General features: G+C 30.0%; 2 protein-coding genes across 13 annotated transcripts in view; one reads left to right on the top strand and one right to left on the bottom strand.

Moving 5' to 3' along the window:
* Window positions 1-272: 272 nt before the first annotated feature.
* On the top strand, window positions 273-8,379 carry Top2 (DNA topoisomerase 2). The gene is made up of 23 exons (XM_076617454.1): window positions 273-536; window positions 1,548-1,874; window positions 1,987-2,230; window positions 2,311-2,697; window positions 2,775-3,014; window positions 3,090-3,195; window positions 3,261-3,413; window positions 3,492-3,661; window positions 3,744-3,954; window positions 4,031-4,619; window positions 4,884-5,115; window positions 5,191-5,390; window positions 5,477-5,612; window positions 5,682-5,981; window positions 6,168-6,401; window positions 6,475-6,663; window positions 6,763-6,889; window positions 6,968-7,120; window positions 7,205-7,283; window positions 7,362-7,429; window positions 7,550-7,666; window positions 7,831-7,949; window positions 8,097-8,379. The coding sequence occupies exons 2-23, from the start codon at window positions 1,573-1,575 to the stop codon at window positions 8,247-8,249; spliced, it is 4,509 nt and encodes a 1,502-aa protein (XP_076473569.1). The 5' UTR covers window positions 273-536; window positions 1,548-1,572; the 3' UTR covers window positions 8,250-8,379.
* Window positions 8,380-10,595: 2,216 nt separating this feature from the next.
* The window catches only part of Tlk (Tousled-like kinase), a 30,369-nt gene continuing 19,864 nt past the window's right edge, over window positions 10,596-21,100 (bottom strand). For 4 of the 12 annotated variants that reach the window (XM_033347076.2, XM_033347075.2, XM_033347074.2 and 1 more), the window contains 13 exons: window positions 17,956-18,046; window positions 17,582-17,844; window positions 17,197-17,430; window positions 15,956-16,048; window positions 15,275-15,736; window positions 14,996-15,199; window positions 14,816-14,907; window positions 14,413-14,560; window positions 14,224-14,335; window positions 13,997-14,135; window positions 13,785-13,896; window positions 13,587-13,694; window positions 10,596-13,482 (listed from right to left, as the gene is read on the bottom strand). In XM_033347076.2, coding sequence (XP_033202967.1) covers window positions 13,267-13,482; window positions 13,587-13,694; window positions 13,785-13,896; window positions 13,997-14,135; window positions 14,224-14,335; window positions 14,413-14,560; window positions 14,816-14,907; window positions 14,996-15,199; window positions 15,275-15,736; window positions 15,956-16,048; window positions 17,197-17,430; window positions 17,582-17,844; window positions 17,956-18,046 — 2,274 coding nt within the window. In that variant the 3' untranslated portion in view covers window positions 10,596-13,266. Of the gene's footprint in view, window positions 13,483-13,586; window positions 13,695-13,784; window positions 13,897-13,996; window positions 14,136-14,223; window positions 14,336-14,412; window positions 14,561-14,815; window positions 14,908-14,995; window positions 15,200-15,274; window positions 15,737-15,955; window positions 16,049-17,196; window positions 17,431-17,581; window positions 17,845-17,955; window positions 18,047-18,179; window positions 18,199-18,239; window positions 18,863-18,923; window positions 19,142-20,442; window positions 21,054-21,100 lie in introns of those variants that run through there. The other 8 variants (XM_033347086.2, XM_033347083.2, XM_033347079.2 and 5 more) reach the window with 8 other exon arrangements.

The raw sequence follows: 21,100 nt of genomic DNA, 5'->3' as shown, positions 1-21,100 counted from the left end.
ATTTAAAAAAGGACTTTAAAAAGTACACGGTATCCTTTCACTTATTCTCTATATCTTAACATTTCAAATTTCCATTTCCCTGATATACTCTTACATCGATTTTTACATTATTATGTCATCTTTAAATAAATAAGTTATAAGATCTCTTTTTTAAATAGATATAATACAAGTTGTAATTGTTTAATCAAATAAAATAACATTGTTTGGTACGTTAAGTTTTGATGGTCTTTTGGAACAGCGTCTATACTAAGTGACTTTAGCCGTTTGGAGATGGATAGTTTACCGTGTAGACATCAATTTACGGTATAGGCTTGAGACAAAGCGTAGGGTAAAAATAATATTTTTTCTGCAAGATCAATTATTCAATTGCCAATTGGACAATAAAATAACAAAATAGTGCGTTTGACAATTAATTAATTTCAGTCATTTATCGACAGTGGTGTTAATTCATAGCTGTAATCTTGACAGACGTTTTATACTTGTGAAAATTTCTGTTGCCGACGCAATTTTGTATTTTTATTACAATTTTATTGCAGGTAAATCATGAAAACGATTTCTGACTTAAGGTTATTCTTAAAATTTCTTTTATTTTTAAATATTTTATGAAACACTTGTATTATTTTCGAAAAAAGGGATTGTATGTCAAACCATCGTCTTTTGTTGCGTTAGCCAATTACACAGAAAATGTTTTCCCGCCATATTAGTAAAACTTGTTTCGGGTATGAAATTTTTAATAAATATCAGTTTTAACCTTTAATAGAAATGAAAACTTTTATGTCACGTTTCGAATATACTTATACTATCTTCCCGTTACGATTATTTAACTTTATTTTTATGTTATATTTATACTTATTGCTCCAAATTTAATTCACTTGTACTCTAAATTTTGAACAAACGATCTATACAAATTTATATTAAAATTAGTTGAAATAAAATTTTATTTATTTTAAAAGGATAATTTTACTATTATTTTACAATTATATCAATAATATCCTGTCTATTTAATATGTCAATAATACTAATAATGGAGCGTTTATAACATAACGTGTAGTATGGTTATATAGAAATTTTCTGTTTAATAAACAATTACGAATAAGGAATGCTATACTTGAAATATTTTTTCATACATACATGGAGAATGTTATTAATAATTAAAATTAAAGCTCTATAATAAATAATTAATATATAGATTTGTAAAAGAAAGAATGATAATATTGTAAATATTAATCTGAATAATTAGTTATCGATTTCAATTGTAATTTAAGTATTTAGTGGATACATAATAGTAATATTAATATTAAGAGAAAAGCATATTCTTAGAAGCTATGTATTACGAGCAAGTATTTCTTCTCGTTATAAAACAATGCTTTCTAATATACCTAAACATTATAGTTCATATACCTTGAAAGAAAGAATTGTTTGATCACCTTCACGTATTAAGAATTATAATAATGGATATGAATAAATAATATTTAGATATAATATGTAATTTGACATCAATTGAAATTGTCATAGTTTATTATATATATTGCATTGAAATTTTATAGTTACATAAAAAGACTTTCTGCAAACATGAGTAATACAGTAGAAAATGGAAGTGGTGATAATGTATCAAAGAAAAAAACTATTGAAGGTATATATCAAAAAAAGTCTCAGTTGGAACATATTTTACTACGTCCCGATACTTATATTGGTTCTGTTGAACCAATGACGGAAATGATGTGGATTTATGATAAAGAAAAAGAATCAATGGTACAAAAAGAAATAAAATATGTTCCGGGATTGTACAAAATATTTGATGAAATATTAGTAAATGCGGCAGATAATAAACAGAGGGATCCTAAAATGGATACAATTAAAATTGAAATTGATCCGTAAGAACTATTTAATATCTATTACGAAATGGATAATGTATAATAATAATTATATGAATTATAAAATGAATCATAAATGATAAAATTAATGAATAATAAATTTTATTTGTAGAAAAAATAATGTTATATCTGTATGGAATAATGGTAAAGGCATTCCAGTGGTAATTCATAAAGAGGAAAATATGTATGTTCCTACAATGATATTTGGCCATTTGTTAACATCGTCTAATTATGATGATGAAGAAGAGAAAGTAACAGGTGGTAGAAATGGCTATGGTGCCAAATTGTGTAATATTTTTAGCCACCGCTTTACTGTGGAAACCGCATCTAAGGAATACAAAAAATGTTTAAAACAAGTAATTATCTTATAAAAACATTTGAAATATTTGTTTTATAGTAATATGTGTCTGTAATTATTTAAAATAAATATTTATAGACGTGGAATAATAATATGGGAATTGCAAGTGAGCCTAGGATTAAAGACTTTTCTGGCGAAGATTTTACAAAAGTCATATTTTCACCAGATCTATCAAAATTTAAAATGCAGTCTTTGGATGATGACATAGTTGCTCTAATGTCTAGAAGAGCTTATGATGTAGCAGCTTCAACTAGAGGTGTTAAAGTCTATCTTAATGGTACTAAGATTCCTGTCAAGAATTTCAAGGACTATGTTGATTTCTATATCAAAGGTAGGGAAGATGAAGGTGGTAATCCTTTAAAAGTTGTATATGAAAGTTGTGGAGCTCGCTGGGAAGTAGCCGTTGCTTTATCTGACAAAGGTTACCAGCATATGTCTTTTGTAAACAGTATTGCAACAACAAAGGTAATAGATATAATGAAATAGAATAGATGAAATTAATGTTTATGTATAAAAAATTGAACAAACTCTTTTGCAAACAGGGTGGCCGACATGTAGATCATGTCACAGAATTAATAGTGAAACAATTAACAGAAACATTAAAAAAGAAAAATAAGGCTGGAGTAACAATTAAACCATTCCAAATAAAAAATCATTTGTGGATTTTTGTTAATTGTCTTATTAATAATCCCACATTTGATTCACAAACTAAAGAGAATATGACATTGCAACCTAAAAGTTTTGGATCAAAGTGCACACTTAGTGAAAAATTTATTACAGCTGTAATTATTAAAATGCAATTTTATTATTAATATAATACTTGTCTATATATGTATTAAATTTTAATTTATACTTAGGTAACGAAAATCGGAATTGTAGAAGCAGTTTTGACATGGGCGAAATTTAAAGCTGATAGTCAGTTACAAAAATTGGGCCCCAAGTCAAAACAAAGAAAATTGCAAGGTAAATTTCGTGTATATTCATATGATACAAATAATTTTAGTTATTTATATAATCTTGTATTTCAGGTATACCAAAATTGGAAGATGCTAATGATGCTGGAACTAACAAATCATTAGAATGTACACTTATATTAACTGAGGGAGATTCAGCCAAAACCATGGCTGTATCTGGACTTGCGGCGATAGGTAGAGATAAATATGGTATATTTCCTTTAAGAGGTAAATAGTGCAAACGTCATGTAAGTGAAAATTACTTAAATTATATATAATACTATTTATAAATGTTTTCAACTTTAGGTAAAATTTTGAACGTAAGAGAAGCAACACATAAGCAGATTTTGGAAAATGCAGAAATTAATAATTTAATAAAAATTCTTGGGCTCCAGTATAAAAAGAAATATGAAACTCGAGAAGATTTAAAAACATTACGTTATGGAAAAATGATGATAATGACCGATCAGGATCAGGTTAATTTTCTATTAAATTTTACATTTCCATGTGCATATTTTAATTGTGTAATAACATAATTTTGTCAAATGTATTTATTAGGATGGTTCACATATCAAAGGCTTATTAATTAATTTTATTCATCATAATTGGCCGTCATTATTGAAATTAAATTTCGTAGAGGAATTTATTACACCTATTGTTAAAGCTTCAAAAGGAAATCAAATATTAAGTTTCTTTTCAATGCCAGAATTCCAGAAATGGAAGTCAGAAACGGAAAATTTTCATACCTACAAAATTAAGTACTACAAAGGTTTGTATTTCTATTATTTTAAAAATTTTGTTGTTTTTTTTTGTTGGGAATACATAAAAAGATCTGTTACTTATAGGTTTGGGTACTTCCACTGCTAAGGAAGCAAAAGAATATTTTGAAAATATGACTAGACATAGAATTCGATTTAGATATGATGGAGATCAAGATGATCAGAACATCATCATGGCTTTCAGTAAGAAATGTGTTGATCAACGTAAAGATTGGTTAATGAACCATATGGATGAAACAAAGAGAAGAAAGGAAATTGGTCTCGGAGAACGCTTTCTGTACGAAAAGGATACACGGACTGTGTCCTTTTCTGATTTCATTAATGTAGAATTGGTTTTATACAGTAACTATGACAATGTTCGGTCTATACCAAATATGATCGATGGTTTTAAACCTGGACAAAGGAAAGTATTATATACATGTTTAAAACGTAATGACAAACGTGAAGTAAAAGTTGCACAATTAGCTGGTTCTGTAGCTGAACATTCAGCATATCATCATGGTGAAGTTTCTCTTATGTCAACTATCATTAACCTCGCACAAAATTTCGTAGGAAGTAATAATATAAATTTACTACAACCAATTGGTCAATTTGGTACGAGACTCGCCGGAGGAAAGGATGCGGCGAGTCCTCGTTACATTTTCACAATGCTCAGGTATACATGAAATTGCATATACAGAATGTCTGTTTTATCTGAACAAAGTAGAGTATCTCATGAAGAACTAAAGTATCAAAGAAATGTTTTTGTAAATGATATTTGGCATAATTAAGGACATAATATAAATTGTTTTTTCTCTAAAATAATCTTCCTTAAAGCATTTTTTTAATACTTTCAGTTATTTATTACCTCATCAAAATAAAACAGATATTTTGTACAAGAAACAATCTATATATATGTAATCTCCTCTGTTATTCACAGTCCATTAGCAAGATATATATTTCACAAACATGATGATCCTTTATTAAAACATGAATATGATGATAATCAAAAAATTGAGCCTGTCTTTTATGTACCAACTATACCAATGGTATTAGTGAATGGTGCCGATGGTATTGGTACTGGATGGATGACAAAGATACCAAATTATAATCCTAGAGAAATAATTGAAAATTTATATAGAATGATGGATGGTGCTGATCCAAAACCAATGGTAACATTTTTTTTAAATACTTCTTTAATATTCATTGTACATGTATTTTACCATATTTTGTCGCATTTTCTACAGGTACCATATTATAAAAACTTTAAAGGGGTCATAGAAAGTTGTGGAGATTATAGATATGTTATTAATGGAGAAATCTCAGTGATAGCACCAGATAAAGTTGAAATTACTGAACTTCCAGTTGGGACTTGGACTCAAACATATAAAGAAACAGTATTGGAACCAATGTTACATGGAACTGAGAAAATCCCAGCTATTATTACGTAAATATAATTGTTATTTTAGTATCAGTGCTAAAGATAAATGATAAAAAGATATTTATTACTTGTTTTCCCTTACATTATTCTAGTGATTACAAGGAATATAATACAGATACAGCAGTACACTTTATAATAATGATAAATCGTGATAAGTTAGTAGAACTAGAAAGAGATGGTCTTCATAAAGCATTTAAATTGCAAACAACAACAACCGTTACATCTATGGTAAAAGGCAAATAATATATTTAAGGTATTTAAAACTCAAACTCATTTATAATAAATTCATTTTTGCAGTGTGCTTTTGATGAGAATCTATGTCTACAAAAATATGATAGTGTTCTTCAGATTTTAAAAGGTTTCTATAAAGTAAGGTTAGAAACGTATCATAAAAGAAAAGAATATTTGGAAGGTATATTACAAGCAGAGGCATCTAAACTTTCAAATCAAGCACGATTCATTCTAGAAAAATGTGATGGTACTATAGTAATAGAAAATAAAAAAAGGAAAGATATGATTGCTGAATTAATTAGGCGAGAATATGAATCTGATCCAGTCTTGGCTTGGAAGTTATCACAAAACAGGGAAGAAGTTTTAGTAAGTATTGCGTCTTTATTTTAAAACAACATATTTGAAATGTATTAAAATTTAATTGTTATGCTACATTAGGAAGCTCAAGTAAGTAATAAAAAGAAACTTATGTAAACAAAAACATTTATTACAACTATAATTTTTATTTTACTCTAAATATTTAATATGCAAATTTCTGTAACATATTGATAGGAAGAAGTAGCAGAAAATGTTGATGAAGAATCAGCTACAGCATCTACAGCTATTGGAAAAGAGAACTTCGATTATTTACTAGGAATGACATTGTGGTGTTTAACGAAGGAAAAGAAAGATGAACTATTACGCCAAAAAGACGATAAATTAGCAGAATTGAAAAGGTTACAAGCTCGTACACCTATTTCTTTATGGAAAGAGGATCTGGATAACTTGTTGAATGAATTGAATAGAGTAAGCGTAACTTCTTTTTATTTTTAATAAGATAATATTTAATTTTTCTCATATATACTATATTTTACTATAGTTAGAAGAAAAAGAACGAAAAGAAGAGCAGAAGTCTAAACAATGTATTAAAAAACCACCCTCAAAGTATTACACTTCTGATGATATTCGTCGAATAGTACCCATAATTGATACTGAATTAAAAAGAAAGATTGAAAAAGCAGAAATTGTATCTAAGGATAAAAAGGAGGGCATAAAGAAACATCAAAGGGTAAATGGAGTACACGTTATTAAGTCTTTTCTTTTTTTAATAAAATCGCTTCTATATTTTTTGTGGAAATATAATATAACGTTTTATGTAACATAATAGGTAAAAAAAGAACCAATAGAAGATAAAGATGAATTTGACATGTTGATTGAATCAAATGCCAAACCTATAGACGATAGATTGGGCAATTCTCCAGAAAAGATAGAAAAAAAAGCTGGTGGCAAAAAAAGTATATATGCTCATAGTTATAATAAAATAAAAAATTCTATGAAATTTATCAATAATAACCATTTACTATATTGATTAGGATTGAAACAAACAACATTACAATTTAAGTCCAAAGTGAAAAAAGAAAAAGACGACAAGAAGAAAGATAAAGATTCTGATAGTAATGATGATATTGATTTCGGCAGTATTTCTCCTCCTCCAGCACCTCGTACATCTCGTAGAGCAGCAGCAGGTATTAATTTCCATTTGATATTTGTCAAATTTATGTGTATTTTTAATATGCTAATATTTACGAAGTTTGTTTTCGACATTACAGCTAAAAAGAATTACAACTATAGTAGTGCAGAATCTTCTTCTAGTGATGAAATACTCAGTGTTTCTTCAGACATGGAGCAGTGAGTACTTTATTTATAATTATATAACGTTATATATACATACATAAGCAATATATACTCATTAAATTTATTTTTTAGTAAAACAAAACCTACTACAGCTGTCATTAATAGCGATTCTGATGATATTCTCAAAATACATAAGAAACGTAAGTAAATGTTACTGTCATGGACTATTAGTTTAACATATTAATTATATTGTTATATTGATACGCTAATTTCATATAAAAATTATAATAATTATAATTATATCTCTGTTCAAATAATAGCTAGTTCGGAAGAACTTTTTGATTCATTAGTTGGTAGTACTCCAGAAAAACAATCAACAAAAGCTCCTGCAGCATCTAGCGAAGAATCACCTTCAATATTCTCACCTCCGATGAAAGGTAAAGTATTCAATACTTTGTTAATTGCAAAATATTACATTTGGTATTCTTAGTTTGTGTTTACATATTTACAAAATATTTTATACAATGTCATTAATTTATATCTTCACTAATATTATAGCTATCAATGTCACTAATATTATGCCTCATTATTTATGTTTTAGCTCCGGCTAAAAAGAAAACTGAAAATGGTGGAAAGGCAATGAAAAGGCAGTTAAAGAAAAAAGTTGTTTCTTCCGATTCAGACTCGGAGGAAGTTATGTTTTCAAATAAACAAACTCCCGTAAGTAACAATGCAATTGATAATAACAAAATAAAAACTATTAATAAAAATTTATGACATATCACGAAAAAATAACGCAAAAAGACATTTATCAGTATTTTAAATTCATTTGCTATTTAATTGCACAAAAATTATTTAATTATACAGGTAAAGAAAAGAAAGAAGAAGTCTGAGTCGGAGGAAGAAAGTATTCTTAGTGCAGTAGATAGTTCTCCGGTACCACCTCGAAAAACTGCCGGTCGTGCTCGTAAACCTGTTTCATACGCAGTTTCGGATGATGATGAGGATGATTCCAACTGATCGATTTTGTACAATATTTTAAAGGCATAAGCAAATAAACACGATCTTAATCACGATCTGTGTGATCACATTTGATATAAATTTTAACAGATTTTGCCTTCATTAAGATCAAGGCAATACAATAATTTTATATGATATTGTACATACATATACTAGAATATATAAATTAGAATATTTTAAGAAAATTACATTTTACAGTGATAATTAAATAATATATGCATAGTGTGCAATGCGATAATACATTTGAGTCATGACTGACTGTATAACATTTGAGTATCTAAATATTTAAATAATATTCAATTTTAAAATATCTATACTATCTCTGTATGTTAATTTTCTGGAGAAAGATATTTAAATACTCATTGTTTTGTAAAAAAAATTAATAAAATATTTTTGCACATGTTAGAATATCAGCTCATTGGAAATGGAATAATGTGTGATTTGTTGCAAAACTCAGTATCAATTAAGAGAAACTTTTGTTATTGTAATAATAATGTATATATATAGAATGAAAAATTTAGTTCATCTTCATAAAACACTTAGTCACGTATTAACTATTACACATATTAACTACTGATCACATACCTTCTATTAATAGTATTGGTATTGAATGAAAAATATAATTGATGTTCTGTGTATGCTTAATAACTACAAATGTAGAGATTCACAAACATATGACAGTAATGAAATTTTTGTATTTATAATACGGATAGACTATTAATTTAAACATTAAGACTCGTTATATTAATTAACTTAAATTTGTTTTTATTTATTTTTTCTTTTTGTATGTTGGATTAATTTTGGAACAGAACACATTTTTTACAGACATCTAGCTGTGACATATCATTAATAAATAATGTACTTACCATAATATATGAAGGTAATTGTATTAATTAGCACATTCGTACGATTAATTATCTATATTCTGTGAACAAATTTTAATAAAGATAAATGATCTAATTAATCAAATAATACATAAAGAAAGAGAATATTAAATCTCCTTTTCAATATATGTTACTAAACATGTTAAAATTTTAATTTACAATATTTAAATATTGTTAAAAATAATCTTTGAATATTAAAGTTATTTTAATTCTTTTTTTCTTAATACGGATATTATTCGTTTGTTCTACTATACCACTACATTTGTTCTCAATAAAAGAGGGCATAGAATAGTGAAACTACATGATATAAAAGTTATTCGCTTTTTTTTTTAGGAATAATGTAATGTGCAGCTAATAATTTTAGCTGCTCTACCTTTAAATTTTATAGGTGCCAAAGCATTTTAATATGTTGAATTATTATTATCTAATATTTTATTGTACGGGATGAAATAAAATTGATTTAAAAATTCCAAATGAAAACTTACATTAAAAAACAGACAGTTTTTATTTAAAATATTTTCCATTGGAACTATTTTTTCAAAAATTCTAAGCGCACGTTTCAAACACATGAAACAGAAATGAATACATCATTGAACACAAAAATTTCAAAATAAATGAGTAGGTCAAAACAAGTTCATGCAATCTCCTAAGTTTTCACTAGTTGATTTTCTTTATAATGATGTAGGTATAAAAATAAAATTAATGTTTAAAGAATCAAAAGGATCGATAGGCAGCGAAAAAATACGAGGAACATATAAATGGCATAATTCTTGAAATATTGTTTTGTTTTAAAAATCAAATTGTTCTTGAACTAAATAAATTTGTATGCTATTGTCAATATGCTAATAGTCAATGAAATTACAGATTATGAAAGTGATTTGTTTTTTTCATGTATATATAAATATCATCACAAGATATCAAATCAACCAAATGAATAACTTTTGAGTTTTTTGAACTGTATGATTGAAAAATACGGGTTTGAAAAAAGTGTATTATAAGTAATTGTTCAGAATGGAATTATGTAATAATTGTATTGTACTTTATAAACATTTATAGTTTTCTTAATTTTGCCAATTTTGTAACAAATCTTTCAATACATTATACTACAGGCTTAAAACTATTAATGAAAAAAAGGAATTTGATTTCATGATTCTTTAAAATTCGATAAATCCCATAAAAGCCCTTGAGACTAGAATGATTAAAATCTTTCAGCAGATCATTCAGTATGTGTATGTATATACTTCTTGAAATTTATAGAATTTACTCGATAAAATAACATAATTTTATACTATAATTAAAGTTAAGTATAAGTAAAAAGTTATGTTTTGTTCTTTATATACAAATATTCTAATCAAATTCAATGGAAATAATATTTTATATTATATTCCTATCCAAAAATTTACCTAATGAAAGAAAATAATTTTATATCCACACATATGTATTGTAGGAGAAATATACACTGTTATATGTGATTCATATTTAATTAATAAGTTTACTAACTTTAAATTATACACAAATACGTAAATTTATTGCTATAACGTTTCATACAGCATCCTCGACGCAATTCCTGTTGTTTATGAGGAAGATCGTGACTATGCTGACACGCAAGGGCGATAAAAAAAAACTTTGTTTATTAAAGAATTATTTAAATTCCTCTTTTTTTAAAATGCATAATAATACTCCAAACTCTAGCATGCATATAGTTATAAAAGCACATAGAGCAGGAAATATTATTATGTAATGCTTTTCTTTTCAAGTTGACCCGTAGTTTTTAAAGAATATATCTGATCAGGCAATATTTGAATATTTGTGCAATGAATTTTCTATGAAAAAAATCTTATTCCTTGGATAAAAATTTGTTTTCGATATATGCATTTAATAGTTTTATTAACGATGCATTTTTAAGGAGTCTTCACTATATACAAATGCAAAATTGCTTCTATCGCAAAACATATAAACACTGCTTGGTGCAGATTTGTTTCATTTTTTATCATTACAAATAATCCCAAATGAGATTTCATAGAATAAATGCTCGTTAAATGATTTTTTTTCGTTCTTTCATCAGTTTGACGTCTTATTAAATGATTTAATCTTTTCCTGGTAGCAATTTGTTGTGGTAGCAGAACGATATCCCTGTTTTTTAAAAGAAGTGTTTTTCGTAAATTTTACTGGCCAAAGTATATGCTATTTTTTGCCCAAGAATAGTATGCACCAATTGTCATTTTAAACTATAATAAATATATTAAAATATAATAAAACTAATCGCGATTATTTTAACCATTATGTTCAAGCAAAATTTCTGAATTAGGGAATTTTTGCTCGATTACAGTTAATTTTTTAATTATATGAAAACGATGATTACATAAGTATACCGAAAAATTGAAAATTTTCAAATTTGACAATTATGCATACCCGTCCTCGGAGAAAAAGTAAATGAATTTATTCATTTTCTGACTAGTTTGTCTTCGAACTTAGTTTACAAAAAGCACTTCCTCGTAGAGGAATTTTAAAAGTATACGCTTTCCTGTTTAATAAATTTGAAAACCGCAAGAGAAATAGGAGAGGGAAGCAGGAACGGTTGGCTTTTAGAATAGAAGCGATGGATCTAGTAGTAGACTCTGTTCAGACTTGTAATGTATTCTCCTCTGACCATTCTTTGCCAATCACGTTGGTATTGATTTATCAACCAATACCGTGCCCACATTGTACCAACAACTTACAACATTTTAACAACTTTCTAGTACTCCCAAAAGCTGCAGGTTGTCGACAGACGCGACTATAATACAAAGCAAGGGCACTTGATAAAATAACTTAATCTTCTATTTCATAATTATCTATATATAACGTACATATATAAAACAAATTATGAATAAAGAAATAGCAACCAGGTCGGTACAGTATCATGAATCTTACTTTAAAAATTTTTAATGCCTGATTATAAGAATTGTTATATATCACGAAAATGTAAGATCATAATTATCGCGCCGAAGTCCACTCTAGAAAAAAATGAATCACTCTATTAGAAAATCATGGATTAAAAATGTACATGTGCATGGAGCATATAAACCGTGGACTGCGATTCTGTATGTTCTTTTTTTATTTGGGAGCATCGCGATTCTTTTACTTTCTTTGCATTCGAACCTTAGACCAATCAATCCGGTGTAGATAAGCCCACTCATTTCAGAATAGGAACAACCAACCAAATCTCCTCGTGTGTGTATGTTAATCGTTATTAGTCATGATATAAGTAATAATGTTAATATTTGAATAAAGTAACATGATGTGCAGTCAAATATTCATGGAATACTTGGCTGCACGGAGGTCATGCGAGGATCCACCACAGTTGTCTTTCCACTGTCAATGCTGTCCTGTTCTTTACACCATATATATATATTATATCGGATTTATTAGTATATATATATATATAGTATAAATATATACACGCACACTAGTTTTAACAATCTTTCGTCACACTCATTCATCCATACGTAACTTCAGAAGAGAGGAACGTCTCCATAAAAGCAAAGTCCCTCTACACTGCTTTGACGCGCTTTGCCTCGGATACTTTATCTTCCGTTGCTCTCTTTATTTTCACCGAGTAATTTTCACTTGTAATGATTTCCGTCGCTATACTCCTTTGTTTCCTTTTCTTCTTAATTTGAACTTCACTTTAATTCACAATGACTTATCACATGTTTATCTGTTTCTCTCATTTCTTTTTAAACACTATTATCAAGTCAGCCCACTGTTTGATACAAGGAACGATAATACAATTGAATATTTACGAACACAACATTTTTGTCATGCTGAATAATGTAGCTTGTATTGTAGAAAGACGCAAGCTTCTGGACTTGCGACGACCAGTCTCGCATCTCTCTTGCAATGTCCTATGTAGTTGGCCTGTAAGTATAGTTGTAAAGGTGTGGTGGAAGTGGTAGTGATGGCGGTAGTGGTAGTGGAGTGGTAGTGGTAGTGGTAATCGTGGCATTGGTGATGGTGATATTATCCGGTTTTTAGTATTTACAATTCGTTATAGCAACCGCTATGTTCCTAAGATGAGATGGTGTGCAATTCAATGTTCAAGATTTGGCATGTATTAGTATATCGAAGATTTTGTCTTTAGTTTTTTTCCACTACGAACTGCTTGACGCGTTCATACCACTAAACATGCCAATATTAAATGTGGTTTGTTGCTGCTGCTGAATCTGTTGTTGTTGTTGCTGTTGTTGCTGATTATTCGCTTGACGGCCATGTTTTGGCACTGGAGGTTGTAGATATTCATGTCTAGCTAATGTCAACACATCTATGCGCTCTTCTTTCCTATATGCTAGGCAACTTCTTATGAAACTCTATGAAAGTAAAAACATTTACGAATAAATTTAGGATTTTATTTTCATATTGACAATTACTTAAATTTTTCTAATTCATATGAATTGATACTAAAATGGGGTACCTTTGCTTCGTTGCTAACAGTTGGTTTATTTGCAAATTGAACTTCAGTGGCTTTCAAAATTGTATTCTCTTCTAAAATTGTTGCTTGAGATTGATTATGTCCAAAGGGCTAAAAACAGTTTTTAAAATGTAGATCTTCAATGTCAATCTAATAGCAAATCAATGTTATATAGTTACTATAGTATAATAGTCATTATACCTTTTTGCCATATAGACATTGATAAAATATAACTCCTACACTCCAAACATCAACTTTCGATGATATTTTTGGAGGATTTTTACCAATAACAAAACACTCTGGTGGAAGGTACCTACATAAAATATGCATTTTACTAATCAAGTTTAACATAGAAAAATATAAAAATGTTCCTAATATCATAAAGTATGTCTCTAAAATGAGGAAGTACATACCAATAGGTACCAGCTCCTTGAGATGTTAAATCCATTCCATGGTCTGGATTATAATTTTCCTCATCCATTACTTTACTTAATCCGAAATCTGTTATCTTTATTTCTCCACAAACATTACCTTCAGTTAATAATATATTACCTGCAAAATTACAACAATAATAGTATATAATTTAAAATTTTACTTTATATAATAAAAATAACATAAGTTATATACAATAGAAATTTACCAGGCTTTAAATCATAATGTATGACTGGGGGTTTTATTTCATTGAGGTACTTTAATGCAGATACAACTTGCATAACAATAGATCTTGCTTCTCTTTCAGGTATAGTCTTATGCTGAACATATTTAGTAAAATATTTAATTACAGTAATACATAATAAATGTTATGTGAAAAATACGTTAATACACACACCTGCTTAAGATAAAAATCTAAATCATGGCCATCACAATATTCCAAGACAGTACAAAAAGAATTGGCGTCAATTTCAAACACATCATACAATTTCACAACACGAGGATGATCAAGAGCTTTATGTATATTGTATTCTCGTAACGCATGCCTGCATAAAGAATAAAAAAATATATACATATATACATATATAACAGCCAAGTTATATATATACATATATATATATATATGTAAAACAATGTAAAAATATATCCTTATATAAAAATAATTAATGTCACTTATGTATAATTAAAACTGGTATTATTTCAAATATGTATTTTGTTGCGAAACTGTAATTACTTTTATTTTATTAATTAATTAAACTGCTTAATTCCAAAATAAAAAATTTCATTATAAAAGTACTTACTTAATATAATTAGCTTTCTTATCTTCTTTCCAGTCTTTATTTAGTTGATGCACTTTACAAGCGACATATCGTTGCTCTTTTAAGTCAAATGCCTGTAAAAAGCGAAATACTTAAAAAATAATTAATTAATTGTTTACTAAAACAAATGTTACTTTGAAATTAATAATTTCGTTTCTATACCTTATGCACTTCGCTGAAGCCACCTTTTCCTAACAACATTAATAAAAGGTAACGTTCATTCAATACAGGATGAGAATTGAATCTCGATTGGTCCTCGTTGTGAATACGTTTCAGTTCTCTAATGTGCAAGTTTCGTTCTCTTTCGAGTTTTTCCATTTCTAATTGCAGATCAGCGTCTTCTTTTTTCAACGCACTTTGTCTTAACTAAAAAGACAATACATATATGAGATTATGTCAAAACTACGTTTATTGCAAATAACAATCTGAAAACTTTGCTACCTTGAGTATTTCATCAGCTTCATAATACTCTTGCCACGTATAAGATCCAGGTACTGCATCTGGCTTTAAGAATGTAGCTTCTGTGCCATTATGCAAAGAAGGTTGAGGCTGACTACGTTTCCTACCAGTTTCACTGTTCGATGGCCTTTTTTTGAGTAGTAGCTTTTTTTGTTTATCAATTTCTTCTCGTTCAGTTGCGATTTCTTCTTGCCGTCGAGCTAATTCTTGAAACGCATAACCATCCGTCCAATTTTCTTGAAACGTTGCACCCACCCTTTGAGTTACAAATTGACCCAACCTCAGTCTATTTTGCATACACTTTTGCCTAGCCTCCTTTTTTTCTATGTTTGATTTTTCTTTTAGTAGCTTCTTTACAACATCTATACACTTATTTATATGAGATTTGTGCTGTTCAATTAATTTTTGTTGATTAGCCATTTGATGCCTAAGTTCATCAGTTGTCTGAAAAAGAAAATATGTACTGTTAATTATATGAAAATACAAATACTAATAAATCTTATTATAATAATAAATAATAATAAAAACATTAAAAAATATTTTACTTTTTATGCATTTTTCTTTTTGGAAAGAGAAAGAGAACTAGATGCTTTCCCTATTCTATTTCTACTACTAATGTATAATTTTACACTCATAGCACATTTCAGAATTTATTTTACTTACTCTATTTAATTCATCAATTTTGTTGTTACGTAATTCTAAGTCTGAAGAGGCTTGAGTTTCAAATTCTTGTATCCTCTGGCAAGTAAGTTCTGTCTGAAATGTAAATAACACATTTTATAATAAATACAAACAAACTACTGTAACATCTGATACATTTGTCAACATAGTTCATAAATACCAGATACCTTGTTGCACCCAAATGGATGTAACATGCAGTTTCAGTTTTAGTGCAATTTTTGATAATTTCATTTAGAAAAACGATCAAAGTTCCATCTTTGATAGAAATTTGTGATAAAGTTAGTTCTACACGTTATTTAATTTAATAGGCCAGCCCTTTTGCTATTAAAAGTAAAACTACAGAGCAAAACCCAAACATATAGATAGAACAGAACTACCACACAGGCAGCAAGGAAAACACCAAAAATGTATGCATGATTTAAGGTATGCATGTAAAAAATTGTAGGACATTGTATATTTTATACATATTTTTTTCTATAATAATTGATACATTGTACACTATAAAACAATTTTTTTTTAATTTTATCACTTTTGAAATATAAGACTATAGCCAAATACCAAGTCAAAGACGGCAAACATGCACACCTATTTTTAATTTAGAAATTGAAATAAATGGAAATAAACAATTTTAATGACTTAAAAGCAAAACAAAATTTATTAAATAAGGAGTGACATTACAAGGTAGCCTGCACTCCTATGATAACAAATGGATACAGCGCTACAGTCCAGTCAGAAGTTAGCTGCAAATTTACTACAAACATCTGACAAGAAATGCCCATTACGAAACTAATTTTAGAAAATTAAAGTATATAAAAATGTATAAAATGTACTCTCTTATACCAAGTTGCAATAAGAGATAATAAGAAAAATGTAAAACGTGAAATAAAAGGAGTAAATAATATTTGTAAATAAGATATCTTCTAATGAAAAAAAATGATATTACAAAGGAATGCAGTTATTTTTTGAGAGATAAATAAATTAATTTTGAATATTTGTATGCTCTAGATACATAAAATTTCTTACATAGTTATTACTCCTAAATTATGGTTAAGTATTTGCTACATGAACACACAAGATCAAATTTTTAGTTTAAATTATATAACTTTTTTACCATTTATGAAGAAATTTTAAATATTTGAACAAAAAATTATACTATTTATAGCCAAGATTTTTATGGGTCGTTTCTTATAAAATGCTTGCAGGAATTACCGAATTTTGCTTACATTTGGGGTGTTAGTCTTCGCTTGCCTGACCTGGCTTGTCCTACTGAGGTTGGTAGGCCTTACCTGCACCTGCTTGCTGACCATCGAGCCTGCAGGTTGTGTTGAGGCTGGTGGAGGAGGAGGTGGAGGTTGAGGATGAGGTCTTGGCGGCTGCATCAGTGAAGAAAATTCTGCCACTGAAGAATTGGGTGTTGTTACTTGTGGTGAAAGGAGTTGTTGAGGCGATGGTGGATACTGTTGAAAAATAATTACACAAAATATCAGAAAGGATGTAAAGGAAAAAGTTACAGAGTCATAATTATATTATGGAAATGAAAAATTCTGTTAGAAATGATATAAGTAGTGTATGTCTATGTATCTATATATGTATACTTTTTATATTTACCATAGGATATCCCTGTTGAGGTGAAGGACTTTTAGCACCCCCATGCCGAATGGGGCTATTACCCAAATGATGCTTTGAAAAATACTCATTTATTTTTTTATTTTCAAGAGCAGCAACAGATCTAGACCCCTTGCTTCCTATAGGTCCCCCAGTAATTCCCCCACCTCCATCGTCAGCTTTACGTTTCCTTTTCCTCTCCGAAGGAGTTCTTGGTACCTTTTCTGGAGTATTTGGATCTACCTCCTTATCACTATGTGATGAGCCTAGTTATTGCAAAATAATCAAGCTTATAAAATGTTTTTGCTATTTTTAATTTACTTATTAGGTGGAAGTTTGTCTTTATCATTAAATAAAATAAAAATATACTGACTTACCAGTGCTCATGTTCGAGTCTTGACTATGAACTGACTGACCAGAGTTTACAGTTGATTGAGGTGCCATCTGAATTTGTGACCCAGCAGACATCTGAAATGAAAAAAAGAGAAAAAAATATTGATATAAAATAATAGCCGAAATATTCTTATTTGCAGATACTTCAACAAAATAGAGAAACGACCATTATGATGGTAAATTAAAATAATAGTTATTAAAATATTACCATACAGAGTAAAAGCTATTATTTCGTACAATTATTTATATCGCAAAATTTAATATAAACCTCCTAGAAGAAACAACATGGAGAAAAATATCGCAACGCGAATCAAGATTCGTTACTTTCAGTAGAGGTTACACTTCGAAAATCATACCGGCGTACAAAATACTAGATTATAAAAATCGCATGTTATTAAGACACGATTTATTATACAGAAGGAAACTTAGGATAGAGAAAGACTAATAAGAAAAAAGAAAAACAAAGGATGTCCAAAGGAGAAAGAAGTAGGTTCAATGGGAAATGAAAAGAGAAAGAAGAGAATGAAAAAGACAGTGCAGGAGAGAAAGAGAGAGAAGTGACACCTTCCAGGATAGCCTATGGTGGAGCCCCATAGTCGTATTTGCTATTTGAGCTAATAGACAGTATGTCAACCATAGGCACGGTTCCGCGCACAATTTGTATGTAAATGACAATAGTACAGTATGAACAAAATGTCCAATATATGTTTAGAGCTAGAGGAATCACGACAAAATGGAGGACCCTAACAGAGGGGAACGACGGAAGGGCAGGGAGTTACAGAGCTATAGAAGAGGTAAGAGGAAAGGCGATGGAAAATGGAGAGGGGGTGGAAGTAGAGAAACAGAGAGAATGGGAGATACAGAAGAGGGGTAGGAGGTAAGAACTCGATGGCAGAGGAGTGGTTAGATTGGGAACCACGGACGCGCTCCGCAAGGGGGCAGTTTTACTCACTGTTTCACATCCGAACTCTGGTCAAGTCGGATAGTTAACTGGCTTTCCTATCGTACATACTTTTCTGCATACGCACCAAATGTAGCCGCTAGGCAAACTGCCTTCAATGAACAACAACGATAACCGTGGCGACACATACGTCATCCGATTTGTGACGTCGATTCTTCGATAAATTACGCACTCTTATTATTATCATCGGCGGCGTGTCAGCCACGTTTACTCCGCGCGCGGTTAAGAACCCGGATTAATGGTAAGTTCTCATGGACGCGGTCACGCGTTTGCGCGTTTGCCAGGCGGAACGCACACGTTCGAATTCCACGCTCTGTCACTGATGTGCACACGTTATTATAATTAAAAGTATTGCTGCCACAAGGCATTGTAAATATAGATGAATCGTTTATAAGGTTACACTTCTGTCATCTTCATTTTATTCGCCAGTATTAGAAGTATTTCTTTCACACTTCAAAATTTCCGATTTACTCAAATTCATATCGTTCATTAATCATTAAATGTGTACGCATTTGATGTATAATATATTAGTACGATAATCGTAAATATAAGCAAGAGCATGTAAACTTGAGTATCACAAAATTGTAATATATTTATTGAATAAAAGAAACACTCGCATTCTACTTATATACGTATGTTTTCATCTTATTGAAAATGTAATACTTTGCTATCTTCATATGAGATTTTTTAAATTTTATCAAAGTAAAGAAAAAGAGCCAAATAAAGCATATAAACAAAGCAATAATAATAATAATATCCTTGAATACTTAAATTAACTGAAATATATTAAAACTGTATGTACTTAAAATCGTATTGTATTAATAATTAATAAAAATCAAGATACAAATAATAAAAAAATAAAAGCGCAATTTTTATGAAAATATCACGTCTTCGAAATATTAGAAATTAAAACTTATGTTCAAATTTTATTTAAATGTCTAAAATCATATTGAATTTTAGGGAAACAAGTGTAAGCAGATATGTACAATCGTAGTATATGAATAAATATAATTTCCTCCATGAGATTATCGAGTAACAAGATTGTTTGAAAATAACAGCAGACGTGTGAAGCTTTAACGTAATACTCATGGTATACGCTCATCCTTGCTTCATCACAAATACTACGAAGTAGAAGTAAGAAGATGAAGAATCGAAATTCGATTTAAATTACAGTCACACATAGATTACAAATATCGAAACCTATGCCTATTGCAATGCAGAAAACTTATGTGTATCTAAATTAGGATAACGATGAATTACAAAGGTAAGGATTTTATGGCTTACGGGTGATTCGTTTCACTTTCTTGCACTTTACTGAACATGCCAGCAATCCAACAAAAGATAGGAAACTTCCTTATCGATGGATCAATGTCTGTGCCCGGAACTGGGCTAGAGGGCCGGGGAATCGTTTCTCCGGCAGCGATTTGCCTTTAAGTTAGCTTTGCTATGTGCGCTTGCGTTAGTGTGCGTAAGCAAGGAGGTTACATGGGAAGTAGTAACATATACGAACCCAGTGAATCGGGACATGCGGATTTTACAGTACACTCCTCTATGCCTCACGACTTGACCCTTCTATGAGCATAATCACCAAGTCGTATCGAACGATCCAAACGCCACACGTAAGCTATCCTTTGAACACTCACGAAGTTGGTTCACTTCGTATCTTCTTCAACTATGCAGTTCCTCTTGTAAAAGCGGCGTGCAGTTAGCGCGCCGGGTAAACAGCAACAGCACCAGCAGCAGCACCAAGTGCCGTCAATGGCCACGATAAACGGCATTACGCGTACGTTTCACGGGCCACAAGCGAGCCAAAAACCCCAGCGTAGTCTCGCCTAATCGAAACGGAACTGGAACTGTCCGACCACCGTACTGTTCGCATACTACTACCTAGCGGAGGTTTCTCTTTCTCTCTTTCTTGGCTGCTCTCGCACTCCCGCTTTCCTTGCCTCTCTTCTCCTCTCCTATGTACGGCAAATGAGCAACGCGCGAGATTCCGAGATGCGGCAAAAGGTGCAACCTCCACCTCCCCGCGACGGCGCTACTGCCCAACGATCACAACAGACAGGGAAGAGAGAAAGAGAGAAATTGCCGGAGTGCGAGAGGGAAACCAAGTGAGATCGAGAGACCTGCGAGAGGAAGCAGAGGAGAGGAGAGGAGGAGGAGAAGGA

The sequence above is a fragment of the Bombus vancouverensis genome, chromosome 3, assembly GCF_051014615.1.
Source record: "Bombus vancouverensis nearcticus chromosome 3, iyBomVanc1_principal, whole genome shotgun sequence".
NCBI classification, from domain to species: Eukaryota; Metazoa; Arthropoda; class Insecta; order Hymenoptera; family Apidae; genus Bombus; species Bombus vancouverensis.
This window is presented reverse-complemented; position numbering and strand designations above follow the sequence as displayed.